The 16041-nt window shown below is 40.4% G+C and overlaps 1 protein-coding gene across 1 annotated transcript in view; it reads left to right on the forward strand.

Annotated features, from left to right (window-relative positions):
• The window catches only part of cfap251 (cilia and flagella associated protein 251), an 83774-nt gene that overhangs the window by 20473 nt on the left and 47260 nt on the right, over window positions 1-16041 (forward strand). The window contains exons 6-10 of the mRNA XM_060844143.1: window positions 1434-1542; window positions 5471-5551; window positions 9020-9101; window positions 13241-13281; window positions 14153-14367. Coding sequence (XP_060700126.1) covers window positions 1434-1542; window positions 5471-5551; window positions 9020-9101; window positions 13241-13281; window positions 14153-14367 — 528 coding nt within the window. The remainder of the gene's footprint in view (window positions 1-1433; window positions 1543-5470; window positions 5552-9019; window positions 9102-13240; window positions 13282-14152; window positions 14368-16041) is intronic.

The raw sequence follows: 16041 nt of genomic DNA on the forward strand, positions 1-16041 counted from the left end.
TTAAAGTGTATTTAACCTCTTTGTAGTACCATGGATGACTCTGGGAATACAGAAGTTTGTATTCAAGACAATATTTTAAAAAAAATTGTGCTGCAAACATTAGGTTTTTGTTAGGTACAGAAATGATCATGAGTAGTTAAGTGAACTGCTAATATTAGATAGCAGTACCACGCAACTTCTGTCCATATGTATCATTTTGTGATCCATTGTAACTTCCAAAAGCTGCTTGTCAGTTTAGCAGAAAATTTATCACTGTCATTGATAGCATGATGAATGACTTGACTGTTTTGTACTACACATATCCAAAGCCTGATTTTCCTCAATCCACATAAAAAATATGGTAGTTTATCAGTCAAAATGCTTAATTAGTGTTGAAAATAAATTTTGTGTTGGGGCAGGCATTACAAAGTCGTGATCAGAATTAAAGTCTGTCACAGACAACTATTCTCTTTCTCCTGGGTTATCATAAGGACCAATGAGAAATTAATTTAGATAATGGCAGTTTAGTTCCTTGTCAGCACGTTTCTATAGCCCAGGACTAATTAGATTGAAAATAGTACTCCTCATACCTTAGCAGTTTCAGTCAGGCCACAAATAGCTGATGTAACAAGTGGAAAAATATCTCATGGAGGCATGTCTCTTTTGCGTTTGTGCAAGTGTGATTGGAAGAATGTTGTCAAACTTGAAAGGGTTCAGAAAAGATTTATAAGGATGTTGCCAGGGTTGGGGGGTTTGAAATATAGGGAGAAGCTGAATAGGCTGGGGCTATCTTCCCTGGAGCTTTGGAGACTGAAGGGTCACCTTATAAAAGCTTAAAATCTTGAGGGGCAGGATAAGGTAAATAGACAAGATATTTCTTTTCCCTAGGATTGGGGAATCCAGAACTAGATGACATAGGTTTAGGGTGAGAAGGGAAAGATTTAAAAGGGGCATAAGGGGCAATTCTTTCACACAGAGGGTGGTGTGCTAATGGAATGAGCTGCCAGAGAAAGTGGTGGAGGCTGATACAATTACAGCATTTAAAAGTCAGGTGAATGGGTATATGAATAGGAAGGGCTGAGAGGGATATGGAGCAAGAGCTGGCAAAGGGGACTAGATTAGGAAAGGATATCTAGTCAGCATGGACGAGTTAGACTGAAGGGTTTGTTTCCATGCTGTACGTCTCTATGATTCGAAGTGCCTTTGAAAGCTGCAAAGCAAAAGCCTTGTATCTAATTATGGGACGGAGGGCTGCCTGATAATAATGCTGGGTACACCAAAGGTTCCATTTCTAGTATTAATGTACTTCATGTTACTGAGCTAATATTTGTTTCTAAAAATGTGTTTTTTGCATAATCATAAAGGGAGATGATCTGTTGTACATAATTATGTAAATTGTAATGTTGAACATATCTATTTTGTAATCACTATCTATTTGCTCTTTTGCGTTCCAGTATACCTGTGCAAACACTATTTGATTGTCACCCAGAGGGTGGAGTTGGTGCCATGGCTATGACTCAGGATGCGAAGTACCTAGCAACAGTTGGCAGGGGAACAGTACAGGTGCACAAAGGGTTATGGTTTTCCATCTACCTCTTTGAATATCTTTTTATTAATTAGCTCTATGATAACATATGCATAAATAGTTTGTCCCAGAAAATAAGAATATTGTTTATTGGCAAATAATTGTGCATTACATGAGAACACAAGCCATTGGCCCATCAAGTCCACATTGACCCTGTAAAGAATATCCTACCCAATTTATAGATTTCCAATGGTTAATCCATCTAACCTGCACATCTATGGACTGTGGGAGAAAACCCACGCAGACACAAGTAAAATGTACTAACTCCACACCACATAGATAAACATCTATTGGTGGAATTGAACCCAGGTCCCTGCTGCTGTGAGGCAGCAGTGCTATCCACTGAGCCACTGTCTGAAAGCAGATGAATAGTTGATATTGCAGTTTTGAGGCAGGTGATGGAGAATGGAGAGATCTGCAAATTGAAATGAGTGGATAGCAGCAGTCTCCTATTGTTTTACAAAGAAAGCGACAAGTTCTAAGAAACTGATGGATATTCTAGTAAAAGAAATCTCTGAGCTGCAATCTGCAAAGAAAGATTTGGGAACATAATCTGTCGTTGTTTTGTTTGCTTTATTTTAACTATAGATTGATTTATCTGAAAAGAAAAAGGGGAATCTGTTATCATCTAATATGACCTGAAGGAATGCTGAGACCGAAAGAAATGTGAAAATTATGGATATATTAATTAAGAGTAAATTAGATTTAAATTGATTGTATAAGTATATGGGGAGTCAGTGAACAGTGGAATTTAATAGATTAAAAATATTAAGTTATATGTAAGATCAGTTCTGAGAAAAAAAAGGTGAATAGTGGGGTATGGGTTTTATGGAGTTTGACTGAATGAAATAAAACTCTCCCACAAAAGTGTGGACTCCAACTGAATGTTTCTTAATGAGGAACTTTACCAAATATCTCTGGAAAGCCATACAAATAACAATAATTGACATTCTTTTTGTTGCCTCTTCAAAACAACTGATCAAGTTTTTAGGCATGTCTTCCCTTCAGAGATCCGAGCTTTCCCTGATCAGCTGACTGTTTTCAAGATATTCAATCATTCTGTCCTTTGTTAAACATTTGCAACAGCCATTAGTCTAACTGATCTATAATCCCTTGGCTTCCCTATTTCACTTTCTTTGAACTGTAAAACAATGTATGCAATTAATTTGAAAGATTGGTTCCTGAAACAAGAGAATTTTACAAGGACATAGTTTAGCCATCTGCAGTGATCTCACCGCCTTTCTTCCTGGAGTTTGTCACTCTTCACTGCCCGTAGGTGAATCCTGTTCTTGTGAATATGGAGGTGGGAAGGACATTTAATTAGGTGGGCTAGTATTATACCTGAACCCTGCCGCTCACCCAACTCCAACACAATTAAGTCACAGGGAAGATGGGAGCGGTCCATTGTCAAATGCAACCCATTGTTCCTCCAGACCACCGTAGTAGAGACAACAGGTCTTCTGAAGATGAGATTCCGATGCTTGAGTTGGTCTGGAAGTGCCTTGGGTTATAGTCCAGACAAAGTGTGCGGTAAATTCTAGCAGGCTGAGCTTTGCACAATTGGAGCAGACAGAAAGGGGATGTAATGGACTCTGGGGAGCTGGGAGAGTGGCAGCAGTCTTTGAGGAGGCAGAGGAGGATATTGAGCAGGAGACTCATTACCTTCAGCATGGTCAAGCAGTGCAGCCAGACGCAACAAGCCAGACAGGACTCAATTGACTCCCAGTGCCTGTAGATGTGAGCTGGGCATAATCTTTCATTGTCTTTTTGCAAAGCAAATGCAGCTTTTTCTTTGTATGTTTCCTCTTTGCTTTTGCTGTTGAATGAAAGTGAACATTTTCAACCATTTCCACTTGATGATGCTTTCACATTGAACAATGTTATGCTGGGCATTAGGAAAATAGTAGTACTCCCTTAAGCACAGTTCTAAGAGAGCATTGCTAAGGATGAGTAATCTGTGTAGCTTTGACTCCTGTAAATGACATTCAGTTAGACAGGTGATAATGAAAATATGAGGCTGCATTTGTAATGGAGCATTACCTGTGCTACCCATGTGCCCTCAGAAACTTCTCTTTATTTCATAGCCCTTCAACTCCGGGTGCTCCGGTTTCCTCCCACAGTTCAAAAATGTGCAGGTTAGGTGAATTGGCCATGCTAAATTGCCTGTAGTGTTAGGTAAAGGGGTAAATGTAGGGGAATGGGTCTGGGTGGGTTGCGCTTCGGCGGGTTGGTGTGGACTTGTTGGGCCGAAAGGCCTGTTTCCACACTGTAAGTAATCTAAAACTGCGAAGGGCAGCTCCAGACTGGTAGCTCATAATCTGGTGTACAGCTGGGTTTTAAATATGGTACTGGCGCTGGGAGACCATGCAGAGGCAGATTCTTCTGCCATTGCTAAATACACCATAACACAAGTGGGGCATCATAGAGTCGTGCGATATAACTAATGAGGAGAGGCATGGAATATTGCATGAGAGGACTCACTGGAACAAATGGAGGGAAACCCTCGATGATAATCCTAAAATTGACACTTATCCAGTTTTTGGTCAAATATTTAGTAGGATAGAACATCGGCAGGAGAGGTTTCTCTGATGACAATTTGATGGAAGATGAAATATTACAGTTTTAGCAGAATTGCATCGGAATCATTGCATCCACCAGTGTCTGAGGCATGGATTAAATTTTCAGTGGCAAGTGGGCTGACGTAAGCATGGAGGTGGGTGATGTTACATGGGGCAAAGTGACCAATATTTGTGATTGATGAGTAATGAGTTGGAAAGTCAGCTCAAGGTTAAGAAGGATGTCAGAACCTGAATCACTGGTTGGTGAAGAGGATGGGAGCTGTTCCTGGGATATTGAATTAATAACAGTGGGTTTGGTCTCTCAATGATTCATTGAAGGAAATTATAACTCATCTAAGGTGCTGGTGAGCATTCTCATAATCCAGTTATTGCGGGAAGAGAAGTAATGGCTTATTTTGGAAATTAACTCCAGCGGCTTGATTTTTAATTTGGTCAACCAGTTAAATTCTGTGTCCCAACCATTCAACTCTTCTGAATTCCTCAGGTAATTTCCTCCTCAAAGCCTAAATTGGGCTGGAGGCATGTTCAGCAACCAATTAGAGCACAAAGGGCAAAGACAGATGGCAGCCATGATGGGCCTGCTGCTGCCATGTGGAAGAAGTGTCCAAGATGACCAAATGGTCAATGAAACAACTGGAACTTGATTTCCCAGTTTTCAAAGTTTCTCTGTGTAGAAACATTTTTTTCCCCGAAGTAAACCCAACAGCTATTCACCAATGTGCACCACAGTCAGGTTTGATTGTTTAGAAATTGAAAATTACATCCTTTCCCCCCTGAGTTTGTTAGCAAGATCCTCAAAGTAGGATGTTAATTTAGGTGAGAAGGTTCTTGACTCTCCCTCTTCACTCTCAATTTGAATATTCTAGCATGTTCTGGACGGGTTGGGGGATCCATAATCTTTCTGGGTCAATTCGTTTAAAGGTACCTCTGCTCCTGTTCCAGTCCCAATCCCAGCCCATGATTCAAAATGAAGTTGAAAGAGCATGAGTATAATAAAGAGGAGGAGGCAGAAATAAATTCTTGTGAGACAATAGAGTGCAGGGTGGGAGTAGTGGCGATGATAGGATAGTTATGAACGCAAACGAGGGAGGACTATCCCTCTGAGCTGGATAATGAGGGTGAGGTGAAATGATCCACCACAAACACATTGAATTCAATCTGAGATCTTGGTTAGATTCATTTCAATGCTTTGGGAGAATGCATGTTTGAGTGGAGAGATTCAAACAAAGATATAAAATTTTATTGCAGCAAAGGAAATTGAATTTTGTCTTCATTAATTATCCACTGTCATTGTGCCTGAAATTGTACATTTTGAACTTTTTTTTAGTGCGTGTCCATCTGGGACTGGACTTCAGAAACAAAAGGACCACTTTGTTCTGTGGACCTCAGTCCAGCCTTTAGCTTTCAGGTACGTTTTGAAAACATTATCATAAATTACAATTTTTGTGTCAGTTAAGGTACATAAAAATTAAGTCGAAGACCATACTCATTGTAGATGAAATTCTCATGTTGTGTATGGCTGCCATTTCAAAGTCTTACATTGTTTCTCAAATAATGGAGCAGAATAAAGGGGCCAAATGGCTCAACTCTGTTCCTTATCTTACAGTATTATGGAACATTTCTTGGAGGCTTGTTTTCCTACACAGAGAATCTCTGGTTCTGAGGTGACAGAGCAGAAGTTCAGCCATATGCTGTCAATATTCTTGCCTCCATTTACATACAGTGAAACAAGGAACATATATTAGTAGTTGTTTTGTGTGATGTTGGCCAAATCTGGTGGGAACTCCCTGTAGTTCCTCAAAATACTGCCATAGATCTTTCACATCCTACACGACAGAAAGGACCTTGGTTTAACATCTGATCGGAAAGATGGCACCTCTGATATTACATACAGCTCCACTGAAGTATCGCACGGAGGTGTTGGTCTGGATTTTTTTAAGTAGAAGAATCTGAAGTGGTGCCTTGAAATTTTCTGACAAGGTGAGCGTGTTACCAACTCAAACAGCCGATAACTTAAACATGTTTGCTTTCTCTCACTGAACTATTTCAAAGCAATTCATATTGCAATGAGTAGCTTTGAGGTGCTGTGACCTTTTTTCTGATGTTGATAAACGTGGCTGCCATTCTGCATACAGTGAGACCTAACAACAATGAAAATGAATGATCACTTAATGTTTAGCAGTATTGTTTTAGAAGGAGAAATGTTAACTATGGCAGCAGGAGAACTTCCTATCTTTCTACAGTTTGTGACATGAAATTGTTACTTGCACTTAAGCAGGTGGAAGATGGTTTGAGTATTCATCTGAAAGGCACCGAAGCTGATAATACACCATTTCCTCAGTAGTGTACTGTCATCTTAGATTACATGCTTACATCCTGGAGTGAGATACAAACCCATAACCTTCAGACACAACTATGAAGAAACAACTGATTCCAGGTCTGGAATTTAGTGACTTCAGGGGTAATTAGCTCCCCCACCCCCAGCCAGGCAAACATTTACTGGATCAAACACCAATGTGTGCTTCAACAACTGACCCAGTCAGCTTCTCATCCAGTCAGAAGCCTCACTACCGAAACTGCTGCTGCCCACTGCTAGAAGCTGTTCTCTAATGAGAAGCCAGCAGCTTCATGGTCCTATACATCATCAGTTTTGAGCGATAAGTGGTTGAAATGGTGCAAATGTCAATCTTCTTCTCAAACAGAGGGGCTCAGGGAGGTTGGAGGCAAGGGTAGTAGATGGTTTTCAATGGCTATCCCCTTTACCCCAAACTTTGCTCCTTATTTTCCTCACATCAGGCAAATGGAGGCCCCTCACCAAACTCAGATGGCAGCTTGACCTGGTTCCCTATTAAGACAGAAGTTACTTTTATCACATGCTAGGAAGGCAGGTAATCATACCAGTGGTGAGTTGGGCCTCTTAACTTGACCACTTAAGGGCCTTAATTGGTGCAAATTGAGCAGATTACTCATGGATCTTCCTGCTTAGCACTTCATGGGTGCGAAAGGAGCAAGTATCTCTCCAGGTAGTGCAGAGGAAACCTGGAACTGAATTTGGCATCCCACAGTTGGGCGTATTTTCAGCAGCAGGGGCATTTTGAATGCAAGGCCACAATCCTTTCAGCCAGCCCCCGAATTGTCATTCATAACGCATAAGATGAATTGGCACTGAAATCATCAGGGCTCCCACTACATTTAAATAAATAATTGAAGGTCAGCTTCTGAGGCCAATTTGAAAAAGGAATGAGGTGGAAGGAAACACAAGTTTCATTGTGTGCCTCAGAGCCACCTGTCACCAAGATACCATCCTCTCTTGATTCCTGTCTTTCAAAATACAATCTCCCCTACATTTCTCTTCCCTCTCCATGGGTTCACACATTCCTCCCCATCCTAAAGCTCTATCGCATTCCAGTGGCCATTGATCTTCTTCCTGCTCCTGCTTGCAATCCCAACAGCACTCACTACTGAGCCGCATCCCCGCTGCTGAGCTGCAATGTTGCAGGGCTGCCCCCCCCCCACACACACACACACACACACTTCTGGGCTGCACTGCTGCTGGGCTACTCTGCTGCTGGCTATATTACTGTTGAATGCACCACTGCTGGGCAGCACCCCCTGCTGCTGGGATGCACCAGTAATGGGTTGCACCCTCTGATGCTGAGCTGCACCACTGTTGGGCTGCACCGCTTTCCCTCCAAAATTCAGCCCTGAATGTCTGGATTTTCCATATATTCTGTGACATCGACAGCATCCATCATTGGTTTTGCTTGGAAATCGGCCTTATTAACAGAATGCCTTCTAGTCGGGCCAGAGCAACCCTGAAGGTCAGCTAGGGTGAAAGATACAATGTATTGTCCTCCATCCTGGGAAGAGGCTTTTTTTTAAAGAGGGTGATCTGATGAGAGATCAATTTGAAACAGGCTTAGGAGAATTGACTGGTTAAACCTGTGAAATGGATTGTCGTTGAGATTTGTAACTGTTTTATTAATGCAACCAAAATATCTCCCACAACCACACCCAACTGCACCCATGTACTCTTGTTAAAACTCTTGTATTTGGTGAACAGCAAATGTTGCTGGCACACAAAGTGAATTAAGGTGATTTGGAATAATTGGGACAGTTGTGCAAATATAGCTCCGTTCTGACTTTGGTCCATATATTCTACATTGCCTTTATAATGTTCTGTGCCCACATTTATAGCAGAACAGTGTACTGAAGATATATTTGTCACGATTTAATTAGGTTTCCCCTGCTGTGCTTTATTTTGGAGCAGTTGTAATTACTGTATTGCATGTTTACATAAGCTGTTTCCATTATAAATGTGGAATTTTATAATGGAAAAGTGCTAACCGGAAGCTAATGCAGAAATAATATTTTTAACATATGATAAATATGTTTTGATCATAATTTTATATCTGGTTTCATTTGACTCTTACAAAGGCAAATTAATAGGTTTCTCTACATAAGCATATTTGTCTTATAATCAAATATTTGAAAGGTTTAGTTCAATTCAGTTGTTTTCATATTTATCTAACATCAAAACTCATTTTAATATGTTGCTATTATGCACTTAATTTGTTTTGAGAATGTGACCAGTTCATCATAAATTTACCAAATTTACCTTCTAATGTCAATACTTTATGGTTTCTAAAGCTAATTATTGTGCTCCAGTATTAGCATTGGATCTGCCATTTGTGTAATTTAGTTTTGCTTCACTATAATTTGCAGTAATCAGAAATTAATCTAATTGATTGGGTTGGAAATGGTTTTTGATTTTTATTTATTTTGATCTAAGGTAATTTTTCACACAATTATTTGGAGTTGACTTATAAGCAACTTGATTGTTTTTCATAAGTTTCCCTGTTGCATTTTTTTCCAGACATTTGTACTTTTTAATCCTGAAGATAATACTGAACTGCTCAGCAACAGTAAAACTGAAGTCGTGTTCTATACTTGGGTGAGTTTAATTGCATATTAACAGAATGTGACCCAGTTATTTACTTTAAGCAACCTGTTTTTATTTTGTTTGGCATACATTAGAAGATGGGTACAAATAAGAGCTGACATTTACAGAAAAGCTTCTGATCAAGGTTTGTAGTTTACAGTTCTGTCTAAACGTCAAAACTTGGATAACTGTATAATTTATTAACATATAATGTTAAATAATTAACATACATCACTGTCACTTAATTTTTATTTTTAAAAGGGACTTTCATTTATAAAGGATTTATCGAGGTTTTAAAATATATATAACTAACTTGGTGATCATCCCTGGGCTATTTCCTTATTATTTTATACATCCAAATTGATCTTATGCTGTTTGCAGGAAATCTGATGTATCAAGCAACTGGGATGTTTAGCTGCAAGTATTGCCAGTCTCTTCAAGACCATTACTCAAGCGCCTCTTGTGGATGGCACTAGCTAGAAAATTCAAATAATTGTAGCTACTTATTAATTCCTAAGATCAGTTAAGGACATTCATTACGTTTTGTCTGTTCCAACTCAACTGCAGAAAATGTTGCATAAAATTAATGATTTTTTTTTGTTTTAGTGCACTATTTGATGTCCATTACATATGAAGAGTTAACATCAATTGTGATCTTCAGTTGAAACACAATGAGACAACAGCAAATAATTGGGATAGACCCTGCAGGGTGCTTTAGCACTCTTTGAATGTCATATATTTGTTTCTGAATATTAAGGCTCCAGCATATAAATTCCTCTGCAATCATTTAAAATGGAAGCTACCTATGCCAGCTTATCACATTATAGTAATAACTCATCATTAGGAATGGAAAATATATAAGGAGAAGTTGTTACTGAATGATCTGTCTTGCTTGCTGACCAATGTTTCTGACTGTACAGTTCTCCACTGATATTCCTTATAACTAGCAATCAGAAACATAATTGGCATTTAATTTTAAGAAAAATTGAGAAATTACATGTAAAAGGAACATAAAAACAGGAATGTACCATTCAGCCCTCCAGCCATGAGATTGTGGCTGATTTATAACCTAACTCCATTTACCTGCTGGCTGGTCGGGCCATGTTGGAGAAGTTAGCCCAATAAAGCTGAGATCACAAAACATAGATCGAAGTGAAATTAACAAACAGTTTATTAACACAGCGATATCGCGGAAGAGAAATTGACCAAGCTGAAACAGCACAGACAACCTGTCCAGGCAGCCGGAACTCTCTTTCCTGAAGAAGGGCTCATGCCCAAAACGTCGATTCTCCTGCTCCTTGGATGCTGCCTGACCTGCTGCGCTTTTCCAGCAACACATTTTCAGCTCTGATCTCCAGCATCTGCAGTCCTCACTTTTTCCCTGAGCTGAAAGTCAAGCCAGGTTTTATAGGAATCTTGTACAAAGATGTTCATTAAAAATAGGGAAAATACAATGTATTTGATAATTAAGTAAAAGTAATCCAGTTACAATGGTGATAATCGCAAAGCAGTTGTCAGAAGAATGTCCTGATTGATGCTGCCAGGATGCAATATTATATCTACAATCAGTTTTTAATGGGATCAGGAGATTTCAGCTCTTTTCGAGGGTAGGTGAGAATGTCCCTTTTAAAGCAGTAAGGTATTTCCATTGTTGCTGTCCTGTGAATGAGGTATTCTGGTGTCTCTCCGTCTGACCTGTCCTTTGTGCATCTTTGGTATCACTGGGGTACGAGACTGCCCTAACGGCTTTGGGACAGCTGTGTTGATCGGGTCCCGGAAGCTTATTGTTAGTTTGTCTTGGGAAGTGTATTCCCTGGTCTGCGAGTGACTATGGTCATGTCTGGTTTCCCTTGTCAGCTTGTCTGGTCAATGCTGAGGCATTCTGGGTGTTTCTTGTATGGTTTAGACAGGCTTGATTTTCTGTGGCCTTGCTGTGGGTAGGCAGGGTGGCAAATCTTTGCCCACGAAGCATGTTCAAACAATCCGCAGGTACCTAGGACGAGTATACCAGCACCATTTATCAGCATACCGAGGAAGTCAATCTGGTGTTCCCCAACAGGAAATCCTGGATGAATCAGGACATACACAACCTGCTAAAAACAGGCGTGAGGCCTTCAGATCAGGAGACCCACTCAAATATAAGGAATCCAAGTATGACCTTTGCAGAGCCATTAAGACAGCCAAGGACCAATACTGATCCAAACTAGAGACCCAGACAGACACCCGGCCGGCGAATATGACAAGAAATGAATGACATCACAGATTCTATAAAGAGATAGTGCAAGATAGCAGATGATGACACATCCCTTCTAGGTCATCTCAATGCCTTCTATGCTCGCTTTGAGCAGAATTTCGGTGGAGAGGTAACACCTATTCCGACAAGTCCTGACGAACCTACCCCAACAGTCACTGCATCAGAGGGCAGATCAGTTTTCCTTCATGTGAATCCAAGGAAAGTGATGGGACCAGATGGAGTACCAGGCCGTACACTCAGGGCATGCACAAATCAACTGGCAGAGGTCTTCTCGAATATCTCCAACCTCTCCCTACAGCAGGCCACTCTCCCTGCCTGTTTCAAGAAGCCAACATCATCCCTGTGCCTAAGAAAGCTCATGCAGCAAGTCTCAATGACTACAGCCCAGTGGTCATGAAATACTTTGAAAGGCTGAACATGGCATTAATCAACTCCAGCTTCCCCACTATTCTTGACCCGTCCAATTTGCCTATTGAATCAACATCAGATGCCATATCAATTGCCCTTCACTCCTCCCGAGAACATCTTGACACTAAGAACAGCTAATTAAGAATCCTACTCATTGACTACAGTTCAGCTTTTAACACTATTATCCCTTTGAGTCTGATTACTAAATTTAGTAATGAGATTAGATTAGATTAGATTCCCTACAGTGTGGAAACAAGCCCTTTAGCCCAACAAGTCTGCACCGACCCTCCAAAGAGTAACCCGCCCAGACCCATTCCCTTACTAATGCGATCTCAGACTAAGCCCCACTCTCTACAATTTGATACTTAGTTTCCCTATCCACAGGCCACAATCAGTGAAGATTGGGGACAATATTTCATCCTCATTAATATTCAACACTGGAGCCCCCCCAGGTTGCGTACTCAGCCCCCTACTGTACTCATTGTATACCCAGGACTGTGTCTCCAAATACCAGACTAATGCCATTTACAAGTTCACTGATGACACCACCATAGTTGATCAAATCTCAGATGGCGATGAAAACAGACGACAGATGAAAGGTGGAAGACCTGGAAAAATGATGCACTGAGAACAACCTAGTTCTCAATGCTGGCAAAACCAAGGAACTCATCATTGACTTTCAGCAGGATATTACTCATGTCCCCCCTACACATTAACAGCAGAGTGGTGGAACAAGTGGAGTTGTCATCCCCAACAAGCTTTCTTGGACTCTTCATGTAGATGCACTGATTACAAAAGCCCAGCAACATCTCGCCTTCCTCAGGCAGCTGAGGAAATTTGTCATGACAGTGAATATCCTTGCCAAGGTTTATAGGTGCACCATCAAGAGCATTCTATCTGGATGTATCACTACCTGGTATGGCAACTGTACATTCAAGGTTGGAGACGGTTACAGAGAGTGGTGAACTCGGCCCGAACAATCACAAAGGCCAACCTCCCAGCGATAGAATCCATCTACCAGGCTCGCTGTCAAGGAAAGGCTGCCAGTATTCTCAAAGATCCATCCCACCCTGGCAATGTTTTTCCACAACCTCTACCATCAGGGAGAAGGTACAGAAGCCTGAACACACACACCAGCCAGTTTCAAAACAGTTTCTACCCTACTGTTGTTAGAATACTGAATGGACTCACAAACTCCTCACATTCGCCTGTACCTGTGTTTTTGTTTTTGCTACTGTTTACCTATTATTTACTTATCTATACTACTTAACTTTGTGATCTGCCTGTATTGCTCGCAAGACAAAGCTTTTCACTGTGCCTCGATACACGTGACAATAAATTCAATTCAATTCAATTTCTTAATACTTTTGCTGAACAAAAACAGTCCATTTCAGTTTCAAAATGCAATGCAAATTCAAATAAATATGAAATTATGTACACTACTGTTGATAGAAACCTCTGCATTAATAAAATCTGTTTTGCATTATAGAAAGACAATCAGTTGGAATTTGCATCACCAATCCTTACAGATGAAGTAAGTATTAATATTTAATTATTCAATTTCTATATGATAACTGATTCAAGCTATATGCATATTATAAGTGAAAGGCAAAATTAATTTGAGTTTCTAAAGACAAGCTATTCCGTATTTTTCACAATCCATGCAGTGTTTTGAAAATTATTCACAATTTTAAATTAACAAGCCTGCATTGAAACTAGAGATTAGGCATTTTCTTTTTCCTATAGAGTAGCCAGTATGTGGAACAGAATCAAAACAAAATGATTCAATTAATTGCCACGTAATAACTTTTTCCACAATAGAGCTATAAACACCTTAAAAGTACTGTTCATGTCTATCGTTGTGTGGTTTCTGATTTCAGGTGTACCACAAAAAGCTCTGCGCTTTTCTGGCAGTGGGAAGAAAACTCAGGGAAGAGCTACTGGTGGGCAATCTCTAATAACAACTTAGAAAATAGGAGTTGGAGTTGGCCACTCAAGTCTGCTCTGCCGTTCATTTTGATCATGTCTGATCATTCAACTTAGTAACCTGTTCATTTTTCCCCCAAGAATCAGAATTATTTTCCAATCTGCTCAGAAATGTTATTATACACTTGTGAAGCATGTGAAACTTAAACCCAGCTCACTAAGAAAGCTCTCTGCATGCTGCTAAGAGCTGAGAGGCTAATACTTTAGAACAGGTATTCAGCTTAAAGATTGAAGAGGTTTAAAGACTAAGAAATAAATCACATAGATCATGTACAGTAAATAACTTTTCAGCAGTGGTTCTCAATATTTTTAACTAGCTACTCATTGATAATGAATGTTGTAGGAAGATTGGCATTTATCTATTTATGGTCAGCTGGTTTACTGCTTAAATTTTACCACCAATATCTTTTCTTCCACAGACATTTAACAAGATTGTCGGACTCTACAGTCAATCAGTTTTTCATCTGACTCCTTCACAAGTACTTACTGCTACCTCCGCAGGGAATTTGGTTATCTGGGACACAGTGAGCGCACCACAAATTCAACTTGATGCAGTAAAATCATACAAAAAAAAAGCTCTAAAGCTGATGAATCTACAAAGTGATAGCATTACAGTGGTCACTGTGTCTGACAGGTGAGGGAAAGGCAGACTATCAGCAGTGAATTCTTTGCAGAATTCAGATGTGTAATCATTCAAAATTGTTCTTCAGCATGAGAAAATGCATATTTTTATTTAATTTCTGGTCCCTTAACAAAACTGGTTTCTTGTATAGTACATATTTCAAAGATGCACATTCCAAAAATAAAAATGTGTGTATTGTTAATGCTGAAAAAAGTTCCCATTATTTGCTGGAGGAATTTATTTCCTACTGGACTCCAAAAATACTCCTGTTTCAGGGGGACCTTGTGATTCAATTAATAATTTTCAAAGATTAATTCTTAATATAAGAATGCTTATACATCATTTCATTATTGGAATTATAAGCACAGGGAAGGAGTATGTTTATAAACTTTGTTCCAAGTAGTGATAAAGAACTGGGAGAGGATGGCCACCCACTCCTTCATGTGGTGGATACAACACTGGCAGTTGGCGTAGTTCAGTTACAGAGCCCCAGAGCATACTCAGTCTGTGGTGACATTGTGCCTCACTCATCTGGAGGAAACGGCATTGAGGATGATAGACTCTGGCCTCCTGTACTTCCTGTGAATCCTGAGAGGATGTTCAACTGAGACTGTTTGGTGCCTCCTGGAGGTTGGTGCTGGTTCTCGGCTTCTTGGTGCATCTGATACTCCTCAAACTCCCTGTTCCTCTACACCACAATAACAGTGACAATAATCCTGTCTGTGGCTAGATCCATTGGTCATGCTTCCAGTGAACCTGTATGGGAATATAAGAAACAAGACAGGTCCTTCGTAATGTGGGCAGTCATTCGTATCACATGCAGATGACAGTTTGATAATCTTTGATTTGCCAAGGAGGTTCATAAAAGGTATTCATGTGGACCTTTTACTTAGTGGATTTTATTCCAATGAATGCAGTAGAATAGAATCCTGAGAGTGTGGAAATAGGCCATTCAGCCCATTGAATCCACATTGACCCACTGAAGAGCATCCCACCCAGACCCACCTCTCCCTGTAAGCCTGCATTCCCCATGGCTATTCTACCTAGCCACTCAACCACCGTGACATCCGGAGTACAAGCCATATCACACAAATACAGCCGGAGATTGTAAGTGCTGTTTGATCATTGCTACTTTTCCTGCCACCTCACTGGACCCAAGAAAGGGCAAATAGTACACAAGAGCATAATAACAATAGGGGAGAGGAAGTCAGTTCTGTGCCATTGTGCAGCCTATGAGACCTTAGAATGTCTTTATGAATTGTTGCCCACAGGTTCCACTCTTCAGGTCACCTGTGATTACTTTGGCTTCACAGAGGTGATAGAGATGTCTTCCCACCCGCCCCATATGTTCAGCTCTGGTTTTCAACTCAGACTCACTTCCCCAAATTCCCTGTCATTTCAGTGCCACCTGATAACCCACTTGATTTTCACTGAGATGACTCCAGGACTGACGTGGCCCACACCTCTGACACCCAACTGGATGGACAGCCCCAACTGATACTGACCAATCTCTGACAGACCTCACTCACTTTAGTGTGACTGTCCAAATAATTGCCTGGATCTGCATCAGTGACCATAGCCACTCCCTGGACTGTAGTGATGCAGCTCCCTTAGTAATGACTATTCCAAGCAGCTGACTGACCATGTCCAATCCCCTAGACTGATAACTGATGCTGCTCTTTAGTT

The sequence above is a fragment of the Hemiscyllium ocellatum genome, chromosome 24 (genome assembly GCF_020745735.1).
Source record: "Hemiscyllium ocellatum isolate sHemOce1 chromosome 24, sHemOce1.pat.X.cur, whole genome shotgun sequence".
NCBI lineage: Eukaryota > Metazoa > Chordata > Chondrichthyes > Orectolobiformes > Hemiscylliidae > Hemiscyllium > Hemiscyllium ocellatum.